Source organism: Oenanthe melanoleuca, unplaced genomic scaffold, assembly GCF_029582105.1.
Source record: "Oenanthe melanoleuca isolate GR-GAL-2019-014 unplaced genomic scaffold, OMel1.0 S001, whole genome shotgun sequence".
Taxonomy (NCBI): Eukaryota; Metazoa; Chordata; class Aves; order Passeriformes; family Muscicapidae; genus Oenanthe; species Oenanthe melanoleuca.
Window position 1 is genome coordinate 5,078,893 of NW_026612650.1, and position 18,570 is coordinate 5,097,462.

The 18,570-nt window shown below is 52.6% G+C and overlaps 3 protein-coding genes across 3 annotated transcripts in view; 1 reads left to right on the forward strand and 2 right to left on the reverse strand.

The window, feature by feature from the left end:
* Positions 1–9,427, reverse strand: part of LOC130266158 (uncharacterized) — a 125,681-nt gene extending 116,254 nt beyond the window's left edge. The window contains exon 1 of the mRNA XM_056515506.1: positions 9,037–9,427. The gene's annotated coding sequence lies outside the window, so the exon portion shown is untranslated. The remainder of the gene's footprint in view (positions 1–9,036) is intronic.
* The window catches only part of LOC130266098 (zinc finger protein OZF-like), a 793,423-nt gene that overhangs the window by 265,635 nt on the left and 509,218 nt on the right, over positions 1–18,570 (forward strand). The window lies entirely within an intron of this gene.
* LOC130266127 (uncharacterized) overlaps positions 10,976–18,570 on the reverse strand; it is a 1,034,314-nt gene continuing 1,026,719 nt past the window's right edge. The window contains exons 2-9 of the mRNA XM_056515460.1: positions 14,016–14,080; positions 13,582–13,902; positions 12,918–13,066; positions 12,553–12,688; positions 12,136–12,323; positions 11,916–12,053; positions 11,526–11,640; positions 10,976–11,263 (exon numbers count right to left, since the gene is read on the reverse strand). Of these exons, the coding sequence (XP_056371435.1) occupies positions 11,243–11,263; positions 11,526–11,640; positions 11,916–12,053; positions 12,136–12,323; positions 12,553–12,688; positions 12,918–13,066; positions 13,582–13,902; positions 14,016–14,080 (1,133 nt within the window). The 3' untranslated portion in view covers positions 10,976–11,242. The remainder of the gene's footprint in view (positions 11,264–11,525; positions 11,641–11,915; positions 12,054–12,135; positions 12,324–12,552; positions 12,689–12,917; positions 13,067–13,581; positions 13,903–14,015; positions 14,081–18,570) is intronic.

Below are 18,570 nucleotides of genomic sequence, written 5' to 3' on the forward strand. Positions count from 1 at the left end.
TCCCAGGCAAAAGCTGCCTGGGCAGGCTGCTCTGGCTGACCTTGGCCTCTGGTGGTCACCTCATTCTGCCCTAAAACACTGGGGTGCCATGTATCTCTTCCTATGGAAAAGAACCATCCTCCTTTCCAAGTGCTTGCGGCCAAAATTAGGATTCCACCTCCAAAAGTCCTATATCCAAAGATTACTCCTACACAAAAGCTGCCATTACAGACAGGTCTGGCTGGTCTTGGCCTCCTGAGGGCCAGCTCTCACCTGCCTTCCAAACACTCGGGCTGCGTGCTTTCCTTTCTATGGAAAAATTTGGATTCAACAGCCAAAACTTCAAATATGCAAAAGCTGCTCCCAGACAAGCCTGCCTGGACAGACAGGTCTTTCTGGCCTTGGCCCCTGATGGCTAAAATTCATCAGCCCCTGAAACACTGATGCTCCATGGCTCTCCTGTAGGGACCATGGTGACACTGAGAGGCCTCATGGAACCATGGAGACCATTGTGGCACTGTGGGGCCTTCTGAAATTAAGCGGACATTGTAAAATAGTGGGGAGACCGTAGAACCAAGGACATCACTGTGGCACTGCTGGGCCGCAGTGTCCCAAGTGGCTGGTGTGAAGCAGCAGGGCTTTGTGGAACCAAGAGGCCATTGCTGACTTACAGGGCCTTGTGCAGCCAAAGGGCCATTGTGATCCTGCAGGGCACTGTGGATCCATGGAGACCATTGTGGCATTGCAAGGCCCCATGGAATCATGGAGACCTTTGTGACACTGTGGGACCCACGGAACCAAAGGGACATTGAGAGCCCGCAGGGCCTCATGGAAGCAAGGGGCCATTGTGACACTGCAGAAGGAAGGAGAATTGTGACACTGTGGAGCTGCATGGAGTGAAGGCAACATGGGACAGAACTGGATGGCTTGACCTCTCAGGGTTCAGCTTAAAGGTACGGCTGATCCTGGTATGTAAAGGGCTGCCTCTCATCAGCCACTGGAGCACTGGGCCCCTGTGCTTTCCTTCCTAAGGAATAGAACCATCCCACTTTCATGGTGCCCAAGGCTGAAATTGGCACTTCCTCTAAAATGTTCCCTGTATACAAGGGTTGCTCGCAGCCAAAAGCTACCAGGGGAGACAGCTCTGACTGGCCTTGGTCTCCTGCAGGCTGTCTCTAATCTACCACTGAACACAGGGACTCTGTGCTTTCCTTCCTGTGGAGAAGAACTGCCCTTCTCACCTACTTGTCAATGGCCAAAATTGGGATACTACATCTAAAATTCCATCTATACAAGGATTGTGCCCAAACAAAAGTAGCCAGGACTGTCTTGTCTTCTGGTGATTTTCTTACATTATGAGAAGAATGTTTTAATTTGCCAATATTTTGGAGAAGACCCAAAAATCTCCCAAGGTAAAGTTTGGAGGCTGCAATAACATGACCACTTTATAGGGATTGATGGAGCTCTGTGCTAAGTGGGGTTGAGACTGAGGACAGCAGAGAAGAGCCCAGACTGACACCACGGCAGGGCTGTGGTGCAACACGTGCCCCAGAAGGAGTCTGGAGCAGCCCAAGGCTTTGTGTGTCCAGGCAGAGGCAGGCAGGACGCAGAGCTGCCAGCAAAGGACGGGCCAGCGAGGTGGGGCAGCCGGGGGATGACGACAGCCTGCAGGGACAGAGGCGCAGGGCATGGACACCGTAGGACAGCCTGGGCTGCAGAGGGCACAGGGATGGGCAGCAGCTGAAAGGCCCTGCCAGAGCAAACTGCTGCAGCACTTGGGCCATGGCTGCTGGCCCTGGGCCTGAGGCCAGCAGGGGACAAGTGAGCCTTGCTGTGCTGGGGCCTTATTGCCTCCTTGTCCCTGCTCAGCAGCCTGGCAGGGGCCGCCCCATGGTCCTGCCCTTGACATTGCACATCCCCAGAGCCCAGTGGCCCGGGAAGAGCCCTGAGCAATGAGGGAGGGACAGGATCTGCCTTGCCAGGGTCTGGGGCTCAGCCATGGCCCTTTGCATTCCTGAAACACATCCATGTTTGCTCAGCATCAGAGACACCTTTCCCTTGTTTGTCGCCACCTGTCATCAGTGCCTCCAGTGTTCTGCTCTAACAGGAGCCTGGGAGTTGGAATTCAAAATGCAAGGAATTCTCAGAACATGGGATCTGTAAGCCAAATGTTAGAATTAAACACGGTTCAGTAGAGGTAGGTTTAGCTTTAGAATTTAAGATATAGCAAAAGTAAAGGTAGTTACAAACGTAACAAGAAGTTTAGAGTGAAGCAATGTAAGTTTTGTCTGTCAAGATATTATTGGCTTAGAAAGTTCACACTGTAGTATGAGCCAATAAAAATATTGCGAAATATCTGAGTATTGAATTAGAAACATAAATATCTCTGTTGACAATGTTTTATTGGTTAATAAATGCTTAAAAGACCTTGTAGTTGTAAGTCTTGTGACTTCTAAGCCATGCTGTGGCCATCTGTAAGACAAGCTTCACCTTTCTGCATGTATAGAAAATAAATCACACTTTCTAAAGCAACTCAGAAGTCCCGACTCTCTGCTTCATTTAGAAAAAGAAAAAAACCCCACCAAAAAAGTAGCATTAAAAAATAAGCGCAAAAAAAAATATATCATAAAAGCAGTAAACTCATACTTTAAAAATATAACATATAAACAATAAACCTGCACCTGGGTACACCTTCTCAGTCATGTCCCTCAATGGGATGCATTAGAACTTCAGGAAACTTTGGACTTTGAATCTGACTTTGAATTTTTCAGAGGTTTCTTTTCTTCCTTTGCCCTATTTTTGCCTATCTGACATGATTGTCATCAGTTTCTCCTCTAATTCGACCCTTGGGAAACCTTCTCCTTCATGTTTATCAGTGGGACTCACTAAAAGTAGAAGAAGCTTTGGAGTTTGAATCTGACTTTGAATTCTTGAGAGGTTTCTTCAGCTCCCTCTCAGAGACTGATGTTCAGGGACTCAGCCCCAACCCCTGAGAGGTTCATTGAAGTCCTTGTGCTGTGTCTGTGCCTCTGAGCTGGGCTGGGCTCCTGGCACAGAGGCAGCTATTTCAAGGGCAGCGCTGCAGAGAGACAGCCAGTATTACCAAAATATTATTTGGAGCTCCTTGGCAGCACCAAATGCACCATGGGGCTCATTGGGATCAAGCAAGTCCTGACAAACCATGGCTCTGCCTTGATTTCCCTCTGGTCCAGTGCAGTTCATTATGATGGTTTTCAACTCCAGTTATGGAGAAATAATTCAAAGAGCTTCTTAGAAATATTTATTATTACTTTAAAGAGTATATTTTATTATTGTTCTCTTTAGAGCAGAGGTGATTTCAGCATTCTGTGATTGATGTTTATCCATGGTCTCTCCTCAGGAGGTCTGGCCTGCTCAGAAGAGCTGTGCCTTGGTGTCTGACCCAGTGTCAGACAACCAGGACAACCTTGCACCACATTCCCCAGTCCTATCCTGTCTGTCCTCACTCACCTGGGACCTGGAGAACTGGCTACACTCAGGAAAAAAAGATGTTTCTCCTTTTTTCTTTCTCTTTTTCTTTTTGGAGCAATCTAAAACTCTTAATGTTCCCCACTGCAATCAGACACACTTCTCAGGTGTGTGCCAGCCCAAGGCGCCACCAAAACCACTGCAGAGCTGCCCTGGGCCAGCTGTGAGGGTGTGAAGCGCGGAAAATAGACTTCACAACCCGTAAAGTTGTGGAGTAGGTACGTATTTTATTCAGCGCTGGACACAGGGGGAGAGCATCCTCCCAAATCCTGCGTACCTTACATGCTTCTAACCTTCTATTTATCTAGGAAGTACATGCCTATTCTAAATCGCCTATACATATTGATTATCTGCCCCGCCTGTTTCCCCGCTTCGTATGGAAATTAGCTGCATATTCATTGTGGCTGTGTAGTTTATTGAGTCGGTGGTCTTCAAATGAGTCTGTGGGCAGAAAACGATGAAGTAAAAGTCTTCCTCACTCGTTGAACTTTTCACCTTGTCTTTCCACGCATGCGCTTGTAGTCTCTTGGTCGCAGACTTTGCACTTTTATGGAGAGGGACACTTTCCTATACTCCAGGGGTCTCTTATCATGCATTCCTTTCTTTATTTAAGCACACAGTGACTGATACTATATGTTGTACATCGTGCATTCCTTTCCTTATAAGCACACAGTGACTGGTACTATATATGTTATCCTCTTCATTCTATGTAACCCTTAAATCCCCTGTTTCAGGTGGATCATCATCCCAACCAGCACTGGGCACTGCCAGGGGCTGTGGCCATGGACACTGCACTGACCCCACTGCTGGGTTTGGTGCCACAGCAACTGTGAGAAGTTCAAGTTTCCTTGGAAACACTGGGGAGGACTGAGACATACTGGGAACATGGGGAATACTGAGGAGGAATCTGGGAAGACTGGGATAGACTGTGGGGGTACACAGAGACACACTGGGACATACTGGGAGCGGTACTGGAGAGAACTGGGACAACCTGGGAACACTGGGAAGGCTGAGGGGAAATCTGGGCAGGCTGGGCTGGACTGTGGTGGTACAGAGAGACATACTGGGACATACTGGGAGCAGTACTGGGGGATACATGGGCAAACTAGGGATACTGTGAGTGATACTGGGGATTACTGTGAAAAACTGGGGACACTTGGAACAGTGTGGGCAAGACTGGGGGATATTGGGGCACTCTATGGGTGACACTGGGGGGGTCCTAGAAGAGACCTAGGAGAGACTGGTTGTGAACTAATGTGAGGGACTGGGCTGTACCGGTTGGGCCTGGATGGGCAGTGAGAATGTATTAGACTATACTGGGGATGAACTGGGCTGTACTGAGAGGGCATGAAGGGGCACTAGGGTTGTACTGAACTGTACTGGGGACGAACTGGGCTGTACTGGGAGGGACTGCAGGGGTTGAATGGGCTGCTCCCGCCTCCGATGATCACTAACCTCAGTCAATCCGCACCAGGGATCGGAGCCTCAGAAGCACTGCCTGGTGTCAGCGCCATCTTTTCTTTTTGCCTCTAACTCCCATCATGCCCTGCGGCCCCATTGAGCCCCGTTGGAGCTGGGACTACAACTCCCATCATGTCCCGCGATCCACAGAACCCCCGGTATCTGCCCTCGTATGTGTCCCATAAGTGTCCCCGAGACTCTCCAGGATCCGTAAATGCCCCCTCAGCGCCCAGTTGGGACACCCCCAAAAGTGTCTCCGGATTCTCTGAATGCTCCCCACCCCAGAGATTCCCTGATAACACAGTTCAGCACCTAAAACTCCTGTCGTGCACCGCACCCTAAAGAGCCCAGTTAGAGCTCCCCAAGCTCCCCCTAAGTGTACCCGACCTGTTCCCCCCTGAGGACCTCAAGTCATGGCTGCGATGCAAAAGTGTCCCCCGAGCGCCATCCCGGACCCCAAAACACCCCTTCCGAGCCACTTCCGGGACTACAGCTCCCATCATGCTCTGCGGTAAGAGAAGAGCATGATTTCATCTCCCATCATGCCCCGCGCCCAACCCAGAGACATTGCAGCTGTGACCAGAACTCCCATGATGCTTCACGGCCCAATAAAACTTTATTATACCTGTGGTTACAACTCCCATCATTCCCCGCGCCCCAGAGAGCCCCGTCAGAGCCCCCAGTGCCTGCCCGGATCCCGAAGGGCTCCAGATTCCCCTCCCTGAGCTACAGGGGCATCCCTGGACCCCCAAGAGCTCCCCCGGAGCCTGATTTGTCCGTCAGAGTCCCTTAGAGTCCCTCCGAGTGCCCACCCAGCTCCAGAAAATTATTTAAAAAAAATACTAAAGACTATAAATAGGACTAATAGGCACGAAGAGGGAGAAATGAAGAGCCAATATTGGTCAATTAACTAATGAAGGGAATTGCGTTACTTAGAAACAATGAACCAAAATTTTTTTGGTTGCTAAAAATGTATTATTTTTTTACATAAATATAAAAATAAGGTAATAAAATAATAGTATTATAAAAATTAAAATTTTTATAATTTTAATTATAAACTATTATTATAAATTTTATTTACAAAGAAAAATGCATTATTTTGTTTTAATATTTGGGATTTCAGTCCTACTTGGCCCATTTCCGACACAGAGAAGTTGGGGGTGAGGAGCAGTTTGTCCCAATAGGGTCAGCTGCAAGAAGCTCATCCTTGTCTGTGCCCAAACCTCCTAAGGAGACATTCAGCACTGAGATAACTTACAGAATGCGTATATCACCTCTAGCCTGAACTGAAAAATTAAAATAATATGCCCATGATAAAACAAAAATTCATGAGGTGCACTTTGAAATCTCCTTCCTTGAACTCTAAACTGACTCCAATCAGTTGCACAATCCCTGCAGACTTGAAGACAAATGAAGGAAGATAAAGAGATCCTGAAATCATTCCTTATTTTAATGATCCCCAGGGTGGATTTTGGGCTGAGTCTAGGACCCCCAGGCACTGAGAGAAGGTGGAAGAAGCTGCTCAAGGAGTCAGAAGCTAAACTCCAAGTCCCTTGGAGCATCAGTGGCCCCACTAAGGGCAGGGACTGCCAAAGGCTCCCCAGGGACTGGTTAGAGCAGATCCTTGAGGGCAGGATTGCAGGAGCCAAAGGCTGTGAGCAGGAACTGCAATGCTGAGCAAGGCCTGGGCTAGTTGGAGGCAGCAGAAAGGCCAAGGGCTGAGCCCAGGCCTGGCCCAGCAGGGCCTGTCCCTCACGGGTGGCTCGGGGCTGTTCTGGGGCACTGGGATGGGAGGGGCAGCAAGGACAAATGGCATCACCCTGCAAGCCCTGCCAGCCTGCTCAGGGAGGGCCGAGGCAGCAGCAAAGTGCAGCCCCTGCAAGGAAAGTTCCTTCTGTGGGGCTGCAGAGGCGCTGCCCAGCCCAGGACACAAAGGCCTGGGTGCCTCTGGCCCTGCCAGCCCTGCCCAGCCCTTGGCCATCTCTCCTGCAGCCTGTGCCCCTGTGCGTGCTGCTTCTCTGCCCTGGCCGGCTGCACACGCCCATCTCGCTGTCCCCCCAGCATTTCTCAGCCCAGCATTGCTGTGCCCTCCCTGGGCTCCCTGCACCCAGCGCTGCCGGCTCCTGGCACACAGAGCCATGGCATGGCCCAGCCTCACGCTGGGACACCTCGGCCACCAGCATTCTGCCCTGGCAGGGACTTTGCTGTTTCCTCACCTCCAGGCTGAACCTTCCAGGCTCCACTTGGGGGAGGTTTCCATCTCTTGCCACTCCCAAGGAAAGCTCTGTCTCCTGCTGTTCACAAACAGAGAAGGGCTGGTGGGAGATGTGTTGGTCAGAGGCTTTTTGGGGTACAGTTGCCATGAAATTATGATTTTTTAAATATTCTGTGAAAGAAGGAAGGCTATCAACATAACTTCTACCCTGAACTTAGAGAGAGCAATTTTTGACCTATTCAGGATGCAAATTTTATGAGTACTGAATCAAGCACTGATTTTTTTTATGGGAGGGACAGACTTCAAGAAAAAATTGTGAAGGCACAGTAACAACCTCTCCCTCTGTGCCAAATTATGAGCTAGTGAGGAAAACAGGTGGCCTTACTGGGAATGGAGCATTTTCCCAGAACTCGGGGAAAAAAGAGGTTGCATCACTATTGGACAGAGGGGCAGGTAACTCAGGAAGTGTTTAAAGACATTGTTAGGTCATGAAGAAAGAAAATTAGAGAGGTAGAAGCTCCATTAGGACATCACCTGGTCACTTCTGGGAAAGATAACAAATACGATTTTATCAATACACAAATGGCAAAAGGAGGGACAAGGAAAATGTCCATTGTTTATTAGGGGGGATATGGCCAGCAAAATAAAGGAATAGGTTGAGGTACTTAATCCCATCTTTGCCTCTCTTGTCAAAATTATGATAGGTTGCCCTCAGGACAAGTGTTCTCCTGAGCTGGTAGATGGGGACAGGGAGCAGAACAGACCCCTGTAATCCAGGAGGAAGCAGCTGGGGACATGCTGAGCCACTCAGATGTCTCTGGTGTCTCTGGGATCAGATGGGATCCATCCTAGAGGGATGAGAGATCTGGTGGATGTGCTCCCCAAGCTGCTCTCCATCAATAACCATCAGTCCTGGCTCACCAGGGTGGTCCCAGAGGACTGGACATGCCAATCTCAGCCCATCCCCAAGCAGGGCTGGAAGGAGGATCTGGGGAACTCCAGGCCTGTCAGCCTGACCTTGGTGCCTGGAAAGGTGATGGAACAGATCACCCTGAGTGCCATCACAGGGCACCTACAGCATGGCCGAGGAATCAGAGCCAGCCAGTGTGGGTTTCAATATCTGCATTGATGATCTGGATGAGGCCACTGAGTGCACCATCAGCAAATGTGCAGATGGCACCAAGCTGGGTGTGAGTGTGGATCTCCTGGAGGGGAGGAGAGCTCTGCAGAGGGACCTGGACAGGCTGGATCCAGGGCCCAAATCCAACAAGGTGAAGTTTAACAAGAGCAAGTGAAGGGTACTGCACTTTGGCCACAACAACCCCTGCAGTGCTACTGGACAGTGGCCAGGCAGAAAGGGACCTGGGGCACTGATGGACAGCAGGCTGGACATGAGCCAGCAGTGTGCCCAGGTAGCCAAAAAGGCCAGTGGCACCTGGCCTGGATCAAGAATGGTGTGGCCAGCAGGACCAGGGAAGTGATTCTTCCCCTATGCTCAGCACTGTTTGGGCAGCACATTGAGTGCTGTGTCCAGTTCTGGGCTCCCAGTTTAGGAAGGACATGGAGGCGCTGGAGCTACTCAAGGGCAACAAGGCTGGTGAGGGGTTTGGAACACAAGTCCTGTGAAAAGTGGCTGAGGGAGGAAAACATTTTTTACAGAATGGGTGATAAAATACTGCAATGATCTGTCCACAGCAGCCCCAACCCCTGTGCGTGCATGTTTAGAGAGGATGGGATGGGATGGGATGGGATGGGATGGGATGGGATGAGATGGGATGGGATGGGATGGGATGGGATGGGATGGGATGGGATGGGATGGGATTGGGGCGAGGTGTCTCTGAGCACCAGCCCTATGGCCCAGCTCTGTCACTCACCATCCTGCAGTGGCTGCAACTGCTCCGGCTCTTGAGGCTGCTGTGCTGGGGCAGCTGCAGGGCCTTTCTTCTTTTTTCCCCGAAGGGTCTTGAACAGGCTGAACACTCTGCCTACCATCGTGTTGTCTGACCTCAAGGGCACCTTCGAGACAGGTCCCTCAGAAAGGTCTGAGTCAGCGGTGTCACAGTCTGCCCGCGAGGCCAGCCGTAGGATTAGCACTTGTGAAAGCCTCTGGGTCAGGCACAAAGGAGCTGGCTCTGTGGGGTCCCCTCACAGCTCTGCTCTCTGCGTCCTGTCCCGTCGCAAGCACCGAGCACTCTGGCGTGGCCGCCTCGCCGCCAGCACCTATGTAACCGTGTATCACAAACGGCTGCTTGGACACCCTGTTCCACACCGTTCCACTCGGTTCCACGGTCACCATGCTCCACCATGTCTCAACAGGCTGCTTGGACACGCTGCCACGGGCCCTGGGGCCGCCCTCAGCTCACCCAAAGTGCCCCGGTGTCTAAGACAGCCCTGGACACACCCAGACCTGCCAAGTGCTCAGAGAAACACTCTCCACGGTTCCTGGCCCTTGCAGCCTGCTCGCTGCTGGCCCTGGAGCAGAGCAGATTCCAGCCAGCAAGAGGCAAACACATCTTGCCTAGGGTTAAAAACACATCAGATAGGTGAGATGGCATTAGTGTGTGCAATAAAGGCCTTTGAATTCACAGCTCTCTGAGAGAACTTTGGGGCTCTCAGCTGGGCAGAGATGTTCCGACTCACACCTGTGCTCAACAGGGGGAACACACCCTGCTGTAGGTGCTTGGGTTGGTCTCTGCAGGCACAGGCAGATGCCAAAGCTGCTCTTCACAGCCCTCATCCTTCCCACGCACTTCTGCTAAGGGCATGGAGCCTCAAGGAGGCCCTGAAAGGAGTGCAGGGAGCCAAAGGGAGACAGCTGTACCTACATCACTGGGGCTCCTGGGGAAGCACGGTGCTGGAGAAGCAGCCTCTCCTCCAGAGGCATTTCCCCAAATTTTTACGTTTCCTGGGGAACATCAACACACATTTGGAAAGCTCTGGCAAGGCTGAATTACTTCTGGTTCTTGCAGCACAGGCAGTCCAGCTGGAGCTCATCCTCCTTCCCCATAGTGTGTTTCCATGTGTCGCTCCAAGCACACGGCCTCGAGCCCCCCACAAACACGAGCTGCCGGCTGCCTCTTCACTCCTGCCTCAAGTCCCGCCTGCGGTCTCAGCAGCCAAACCAGGCTGTTGCCAGCCAGATAGCAGAGCCCTGTTCCCCCAGGAGTCTCTCATGAGCACCTTCCAGGACTCTCCTCTGGTCTCACTTGCTCAGAGTGTATCTGAGGCAGGCTCTGCCATTCCTTACTTGTGGGGTGACCAGAGCCCCCAGAACCTCACCCAGCGTGCAGGCACTGCCTGACAGCGCTCCCTCCACTGGCATGGTTGTGTCTATGAGTCTCAGCCACTCCGCCACTGTTGCTGCTGCAGCTGCTGCTGCTTCTTTTGCTTTTAGGCACACCCAAAGCTCACTGTTAGGCCACCATGGCCTCTGGTTCTGCTCTCTTCCTGTCCATGTGTAGGGATGGAGCAGTGCTGTGCTTTCAGGAAGTTCTTTGTGAAAACTTCCAGCATTGCAAGCTCCCTTCCCCTCTGTGGATGCTTGCCAAGGAATCCCTCAAGGCTGGGCTCTGAGCATACTCAAGCTGGTCCTTCTAAAACCCAGGCTCCTTGTCCCCTTCAGCGTGCTCAGCACGACCTTTAACCCCACGGTGTTGTGCAAGGGGACCTGCAGGACAGTGACCTTTGCAGCCTGAGCTGCCCCTGCTGCTCACTGTCTGTGCACAGATCGCAGCACGGAAGAGAACGACAGCAGGGCCCTGGGTGTCTCCGGCTCAGATTTTTGGGCCGCTCAGGCTCCAAAGAGATGTGGGTAAAGTGAACAAACCAAACTTTATTAAGGGAAGGCGAAGCAAAGGGGTGAGCTGGGAAGCAACACTGGGGATTGGCAGGGACTGAGGAATGGAGGGAGGGAGGTGCCAGCAGGGAGGGAGATGGCAGGAGCTCCTGGAGCTTGCCACAGTTTCAGTTGTGACAAGCAAGAGCTGTGCCTGGATCTCCAGCTGGTCCGGTCTGCTCTACAGCTGGTCCCATCTTCAATGGCAAGTGGAGGCTGCCAAAGGACACTGAATCTTCTGCCTCTTAGTTCTTGTCCTGCAGCTGCTGCAGAGAGCGCCAGGAGGGAAGGCTCAGCGTGGGCTGTGCCCTTAAGCTCTGCTCCCTGTGCCCAGCCCTGACCTCCCCAGCCCGCACAGCCCCGAGGCCCGGCTGGGCCTGGGCTCCGTGGGCACCAGCTCGGGGCCGGAAGAGCCCGGCCAAGAGCCCGCGCGGCCCAGCGAAGGGAGCAGCCCCCGTGTGGGGCGCAGGCTGTGGCTGTCCTGGCTGCGGTGCTGGGCAGGGCCAAGCTGCCCGCCCTCAGGCTCACCTCCACAAAGAACGCCAGTGCCGGCAGATCCCAGCGAGGCTGCCCCCAGATGGGCAGTTTGAGCAGGTGCGTGGCGATGCAGGAACACAAGGGGCTCAAGCCATGGCGCATCTCCCTGGCAGGGGGACAAAGGCACCAAGGTTCTGAGCCGGGCGGGCAAAGCTCTGCAAGGACTGACTCGCAGAGGTGTGTGATCTTTGCCCAGCACTCTGCGAGGGGACGTGGGCCCTTGGGGAGGCAGCTGCTCCTGGGCCCCCTCCTCTTCCAGCCTTTTCCAGTCTGCTCGGACATCCCTTTGTACCAAGGCCCTCTGGCCTCAACCACAGGGACTGTGTGGGGCACTCTGGGCTCAGGGCACCAAAGCTGGCAGCAGGGAGAAGGGGGTCTCACCTGGCCAGCATCCCCACTGCACAGTGCTTGGTGTCGGCACAGAGCAAGTTGTCCCAGACCCGCTTGCGCTCCAGAGCCACCAGCATTTCATCGCGGCCCAGGCGGCAGAGCAGAGCCTTCATGGTCTGCACTGCAAACCTGTGTGCAGAGCAAAGGCCAGGTCACGCTGGGAGCTCTGGCCCTGGCCACAAGGGCGTGGGAAGGACAGGGCGACTGGCACCTGCTGCGGTTGCTGGGAAGGTGGTGCTCCTCCTGGCACGCTGTCCACACGTTCTCAATGCCCTGTGGCATCTGCTCTGTGCTGCTGAAAATTTGGAAGAGCAGAGCCACGAACAGGCGGGCCGAATGAAGGAGTACTGCAGTGTGCCACTCGCGCACGTGGACAGTCACCCACAGCACCACAGTTGCCTGCAAAGGACAAAGCGCCCCGAGGCAGCGCTCAGTGCCGAGGCATCCCTGTGGCAGGGCCCAAGGGGAGACACAAGGGGAGCACCCGGCCTGCTGCTCCTGAGCCTGTCCCTAGCCCAGCTTCCAGCCCAGCACCCGAGGCTGGGAGCTGCAGGGCGCTGGGCAGAGCATGGAGAGCTGCTGGAGAGGGGACCTGGAGGGTGAGCAAAGGCCAGTGGCAGAAACTCACAGCCAGGGCAAAGACGGCCTCGTTGTCCTCTCTGGAGAAGAACATGCTGGACTCCATCACAAAGAGCAGTGCTGCAAGCACCTCCTGCACCACCTGTCCCGACGAGCCGATGGTTCTCCACATCAGGGCGGCAGCTCTGTGGGAGCAGAGCTGTGCATCAGTACCAGCCCTGTGCAGCTGAGTGGGGCCAGGTGACAGAGCCCCGGTGCCCTGAGGGGCAGGGAGGGAGCATGGCAGCACGCTCAGCAAACAGGGGGGCCCGAGGGCTCCGGAGGTCTATGCCTGACCCCAGTACTCAGGATGCACAGGGCGATGGCCCTACAGGCTGGTGAGCCCTGAGCTGCCAAGGCATTTGTGCCCCGTACCCGTCACACGATGGGGCACAGCACAGGAGACTCATCACCACTTGAAAAGGGTGTTCTTCAGCCAGTGTCACAAGGACATTTTGCAGCCCGGCATCCACGGTGACACAGTACATGAGTCTCTGGTGAATGTCCCTCACGATGGCTGGCACCTGGAGGGGGCACGAAAAGGACTTGGAGTGCTATCCATGGGAGCGACGTCCCCAGCTTCCCCCAAGAAGCTCTTGCATTGTGCTGGCCTCAAAGGCTGAGGGGGCACAGCGGACGTGGCTTGAGGGGCCACACTGTTGTATTTCATTTACTTGGTTAGTGTAGCACTGAGAATGGTATCTCCCTGACTTCCCCTATAGCCCATCTTGTGGTTCAGTCCTTTCCCCTCCCCTTCCCCTCGGCCCTAAGCTGACTGGCTGGGGTCTGGTTTCCCTCCGCCCCTGGCGGGGGGTTTAAAGATCACAGCCGGGCATTCCTATTTCCTCTTTCTCCCTGGAAGCCATCTGGAATAAAGCTGAGAATCCCCTTCGTGGGAAGGAGCCTCTTTTGTTCTTTTTCCTCGTTCCTGCAGGGCTCTGGGCTTCCTTCTAGTACTGAGCTAGCCAGAGGGAAGCCCAGATAGCTCTAACACCACACGATCCTGGCAGGCCTTCAGCTCTGGCCCCAGGGTGCCTACCTGCTGTGGAGAAAAAGCACCCTCCTCCTGGGAAAAGTCCCGAGTGGGAGCAGGAGTGTCAGTCTGGCTGGGCATGGAGTCAGTGTCTGAGATGCTCCCTGTGAGGGTGTCTGTGCTGGCCACGCTCTTAGCCCGGGCCGTGCCAGCATTGGCGCTGCCCTCAGCCGTTGCCATGGCAGAGTCTGCTGCACCTGCAGAAGACTCTGTGCTGGCACCCGGCTCTGCCTGCAGCTTGCTGGGCCTGCAGTCGAGCTGGGCTGAGTCCTCTGTTGCTGTGGTCGTGCTCTTCCTATGCAGAGTGTGCAGGAACCTCCGCAGCACCTGCAGCAGAAAGAAGGGCGGTATGGGAGGGACGCTCCATGCTGTGCTCCATGCGCGGTGCTGGGCCAAGCCGGGACAGCAGGCCCGGCCCAAGTGGGGGTGGACACAGGTACCTGCACAGCTCTGCGGAAGCGGCCACGGGCGGGATCCTGCTCCTGTGTCCGGTCCATTACTGCATCTGGCACAGAGCAAGTGCAGCCAGAGCTGAGTGGCCACAGGAGAGGGCAGAGAACACAGCCCAGCCCTGCGCTGCCCGGCCAGGGAAAGCCAGATGGCCAGGGGACGGAGCACGGCTGCTGGGAGAGCAGCCCCAGCCCCTGTGCGTGGGCATGTTGGGATGGGATGGGATGGGATGGGATGGGATGGGATGGGATGGGATGGGATGGGATGGGATGGGATGGGATGGGATGGGATGGGATGGGATGGGATGGGATGAGATGGGATTGGGGCAAGGTGTCTCTGAGCACCAGCCCTATGGCCCAGCTCTGCCACTCATCATCCTGCAGTGACTGCAACTGCTCCGGCTCTGGAGGCTGCTGTGCTGGGGCAGCTGCAGGACCTTTCTTCTTTTTTCCCCAAAGGGTCTTGAACAGGCTGAACACTCTGCCTGCCATCGTGTTGTCTGACCTTGAGGGTACCTTCGAGACAGGTCCCTCAGAAAGGTCCGAGTCAGCGGTGTCACAGTCTGGCCGCGAGGCCAGCCGCAGAAGTAGCGCTTGGAAAAAGCTCCGGGTCAGGCACGAAGGAGCTGGCTCTGTGGGGTCCCCTCACTGCTCCGCTCTCTGCGTCCTGTCCCGTCGCAAGCACCGAGCACTCTGGCGTGGCCGCCTCGCCGCCAGCACCTATGTAACCGTGTATCACAAACGGCTGCTTGGACACCCTGTTCCACACCGTTCCACTTGGTTCCACGGTCACCATGCTCCACCGTGTCTCAACGGGCTGCTTGGACACCATGTTCCACACCGTTCCACTCAGTTCCACGGTCACCATGCTCCACCGTGTCTCAACGGGCTGCTTGGACACGCTGCCACAGGCCCTGGGGCCGCCCTCAGCTCACCCAAAGTGCCCCGGTGTCTAAGACAGCCCTGGACACACCCAGACCTGCCAAGTGCTCAGAGAAACACTCTCCACGGTTCCTGGCCCTTGCAGCCTGCTCGCTGCTGGCCCTGGAGCAGAGCAGCTTCTAGCGAGCAAGAGGCAAACACATCTTGCCAAGGGTTAAAAACATACCAGATAGGTGAGATGGCATTAGTGTGTGCAATAAAGGCCTTTGAATTCACAGCTCTCTGAGAGAACTTTGGGGCTCTCAGCTGGGCAGAGATGTTCCGACTCACACCTGTGCTCAACGGGGGGAGCACACCCTGTTGCAGGTGCTTGGGTTGGTCTCCCCAGGCACAGGCAGATGCCAAAGCTGCTCTTCACAGCTCTCTCCCTTCCCACGCACTTCTGCTAAGGGCATGGAGCCTCAAGGAGGCCCTGAAAGGAGTGCAGGGAGCCAAAGGGAGACAGCTGTACCTACATCACTGGGGCTCCTGGGGAAGCACGGTGCTGGAGAAGCAAGCCTCTCCTCCAGAGGCATTTCCCCAAATTTTTACGTTTCCTGGGGAACATCAACACACATTTGGAAAGCCCTGGCAAGGCTGAATTACTTCTGGTTCTTGCAGCACAGGCAGTCCAGCTGGAGCTCATCCTCCTTCCCCATAGTGTGTTTCCACATGTTGCTCCGGGCACACGGCCTCGAGCCCCCCACAAACACGAGCTGTCGGCTGCCTCTTCACTCCCACCTCAAGTCCCACCTGCGGTCTCAGCAGCCAAACCAGGCTGTTGCCAGCCAGAGAGCAGAGCCCTGTTCCCCCAGGAGTCTCTCATGAGCACCTTCCAGGACTCTCCTCTGGTCTCACTTGCTCAGAGTGTGTCTGAGGCAGGCGCTGCCATTCCTTACTTGTGGGGTACCAGAGCCCCCAGAACCTCACCCAGCGTGCAGGCTCTGCCTGACAACGCTCCCTCCACTGGCATGGTTGTGTCTATGAGTCTCAGCCACTCCGCCACTGTTGCTGCTGCAGCTGCTGCTGCTTCTTTTGCTTTTAGGCACACCCAAAGCTCACTGTTAGGCCGTGATGGCTGTGGCAGAATCCCCCCAAATGCAAAGGGTTTTGAGTGCTCCAGCAGCTGGAGGTCCAAAGAAAGTCACAGAATGGTTTGTGCTTGAAGAGACCTTAAAGATCATCTGGTCCCAAACCCCTGCCAAGGCCATGGACACCTTCCACTAGAAATATGAACAGGCTGTCACCCCTGAGCAAGAGCAGTGGAAGTATGGACCATGCATGCTTCATGCAAAGCTCTGTAAGATTTCTCTGCAAAGCTGGGGGACGCATGCAGAAGTTTGCTAAGATTTCACCTTTAGGGAATTTGTGATTGCAATGTCAGCAAAAAGCACTTCTGGTACAAGAGGATCTGCTGATAAAAAACAAGCTCTCATAGCAGGAGATTCAAAATCAAAGTAATGTGGCTTAAATTATGTAGCCAGAAGCAAACATAAGTGTGGGGAGTTACAAACAACTGAAAATTATATGTTGATTATGGGAACTGTTAGACAACTTAAGCTTAAACATAGAATTTTCACTATTGATATGGCTCCCATATTATTTATAAACAAGCCTAGATCTACTGAAATGCCTGTCCCAGCACAAGGAATTTTGCATCCATCAAAAATTTGCCTTAAAAATTCAAGTTCTATCTTATCTGATTTCATTGAGACATGTGGAAACAAGCAAATCTGCCATTCTGGATTTCCACATCAACAGAAACCAGATAAACATCCCAACACCTCAACTGCTTGTTTGAACTGTAGTTTTGATTTTTCTGCTTTCAGTGAGAGCCCTGCAAACTTAACAGGACTGGAATATCCATACTGGTTTCTGCTGTGCAGATCTGAGGAGGAACTTTACACTTTACTGTTACATTTATTTTAATGTTTGTTTATATAATTTAATAAACACATCAGTACCATAGATGGAATATAGCAATGTGTAAATACCTCAATAGTAGTATGCATAACATTTATGGTACATCATAGTCATAACATATCAACCACTATTAAAAACCCATTTACATTAATTTTAGGGTTGCACTTCAGACAGCTAAGTGTCTTAGATAAGTTTATTCAGCCATTTCTAATGTAACATGCAACATTAAAGTAAAGGCATTTGCAGTGCCTGTTGACCACTTTAACCAGTTTAATAAGCCATGAATAGTAAGGTACAAGCACAGAAGTGTTGAATAAGTTTAGGGTGAATTTTCATTATTAAAATATTCATCCTCCAACTAAAAGAAATGTGCTGATCTCATGTGAGTTAGAGTCCCTTTGTGCTCCCAGTAAATTTTTCCTTTGTGAGCTCAGTCTGTGTGCATTGTGTGTGTGGGGGAGGGTGCTTCAGATGAGTCTTTTCCAGCAGTATTTAAATTTCTATATGCATGTCACCTTTAGTGACAATGAACAGTTGTTAAGGATCTTCTAGATCTTTGTCTTGCTTAGAACTACTTCTTCCTGTTGTGCATAAAGAAACTGCTGATTCCATAACTGTGTTAGAGTGTTTTCATTTGGAGCGAACTTCAGCTTTATAACCTGGAAATTTCTTGACTGAGTCATGTAATGTACTTCAGGCAACTTTCAGGTAGCCTCACATGGGGTGGACTTGCAGCCTATTCCATGAGAGCATCTATTTTCAAAACGTAGAGGTGAGACCTGAGAGCATTCACAAACCATTCTGCTCTCTGTTGTTTCACTCTAGTGCACATTGCAGCACAGAAGTAGCAAGAAGATTTTCACAGGAATGTGAACTTTATGCAAATTCCTTGCCTATTTGTTCTGTGGAGATACATTCCATTGTGGAGAGTATTGTTCTAACTTGGTTAGCTGAGAGAGGACATAGTCAAGCAGAGTTACTGCAGATGGTCTAAGTAGAGCAAAGGCTAGCCCAGGGACAAAGGTCCTTGTGACAAGGGGGTTGTGCTGACAATGCTTATCGCAGCAAGAAAAAACAGAACTAAAACAGAACTAAAAACCGCAGACATATAACAGCAAACCACAGAAATATAGAAGTAGTTAAAAACAGAATATTGCAAAAACTAACTTATGCAAGATGAAGATAACCAATAATGAGCTTGGCTTTTGTAATATGTATGAAGCTAATTAAGAAGTGTATAAAAACAGAACTGTTTTATCAATAAATTGGAGTCTTGCTGATAACCACCTGGTGTCCACAATCTCACTTTCACCGACAAATGGTGACCCCGACGTCGCCCTCCTGATCAACAAAGAAAACGGGGGAGGACGTGCCACGGCGGAGAAAGTAGGAGTTGGGTCCTGATCGCAGCCAGGACGGTGCAAAAATCTGCCAGACAGACGGCACCCCCGAAGACCATAAAGTTGGTTTTGGGCCATACGTGCCACCGGAGCCTGGAGAGCTGCAACAGCGCTGACGACAGAGATGGATAGGCAAGTGGCACATGAATTATTTACTCGTACTTTGCAGCAGTGCAATGTTCAGGGAATTGATTTAAAAAAGGATTTACCAGGGTTATTAGCATGGGGGTATGCAAAGGGTTGTTTTGTTGTGCCGCAGACAGTACATGAATTGTCAGAATGGCGTAAACTGGGTGATAAAC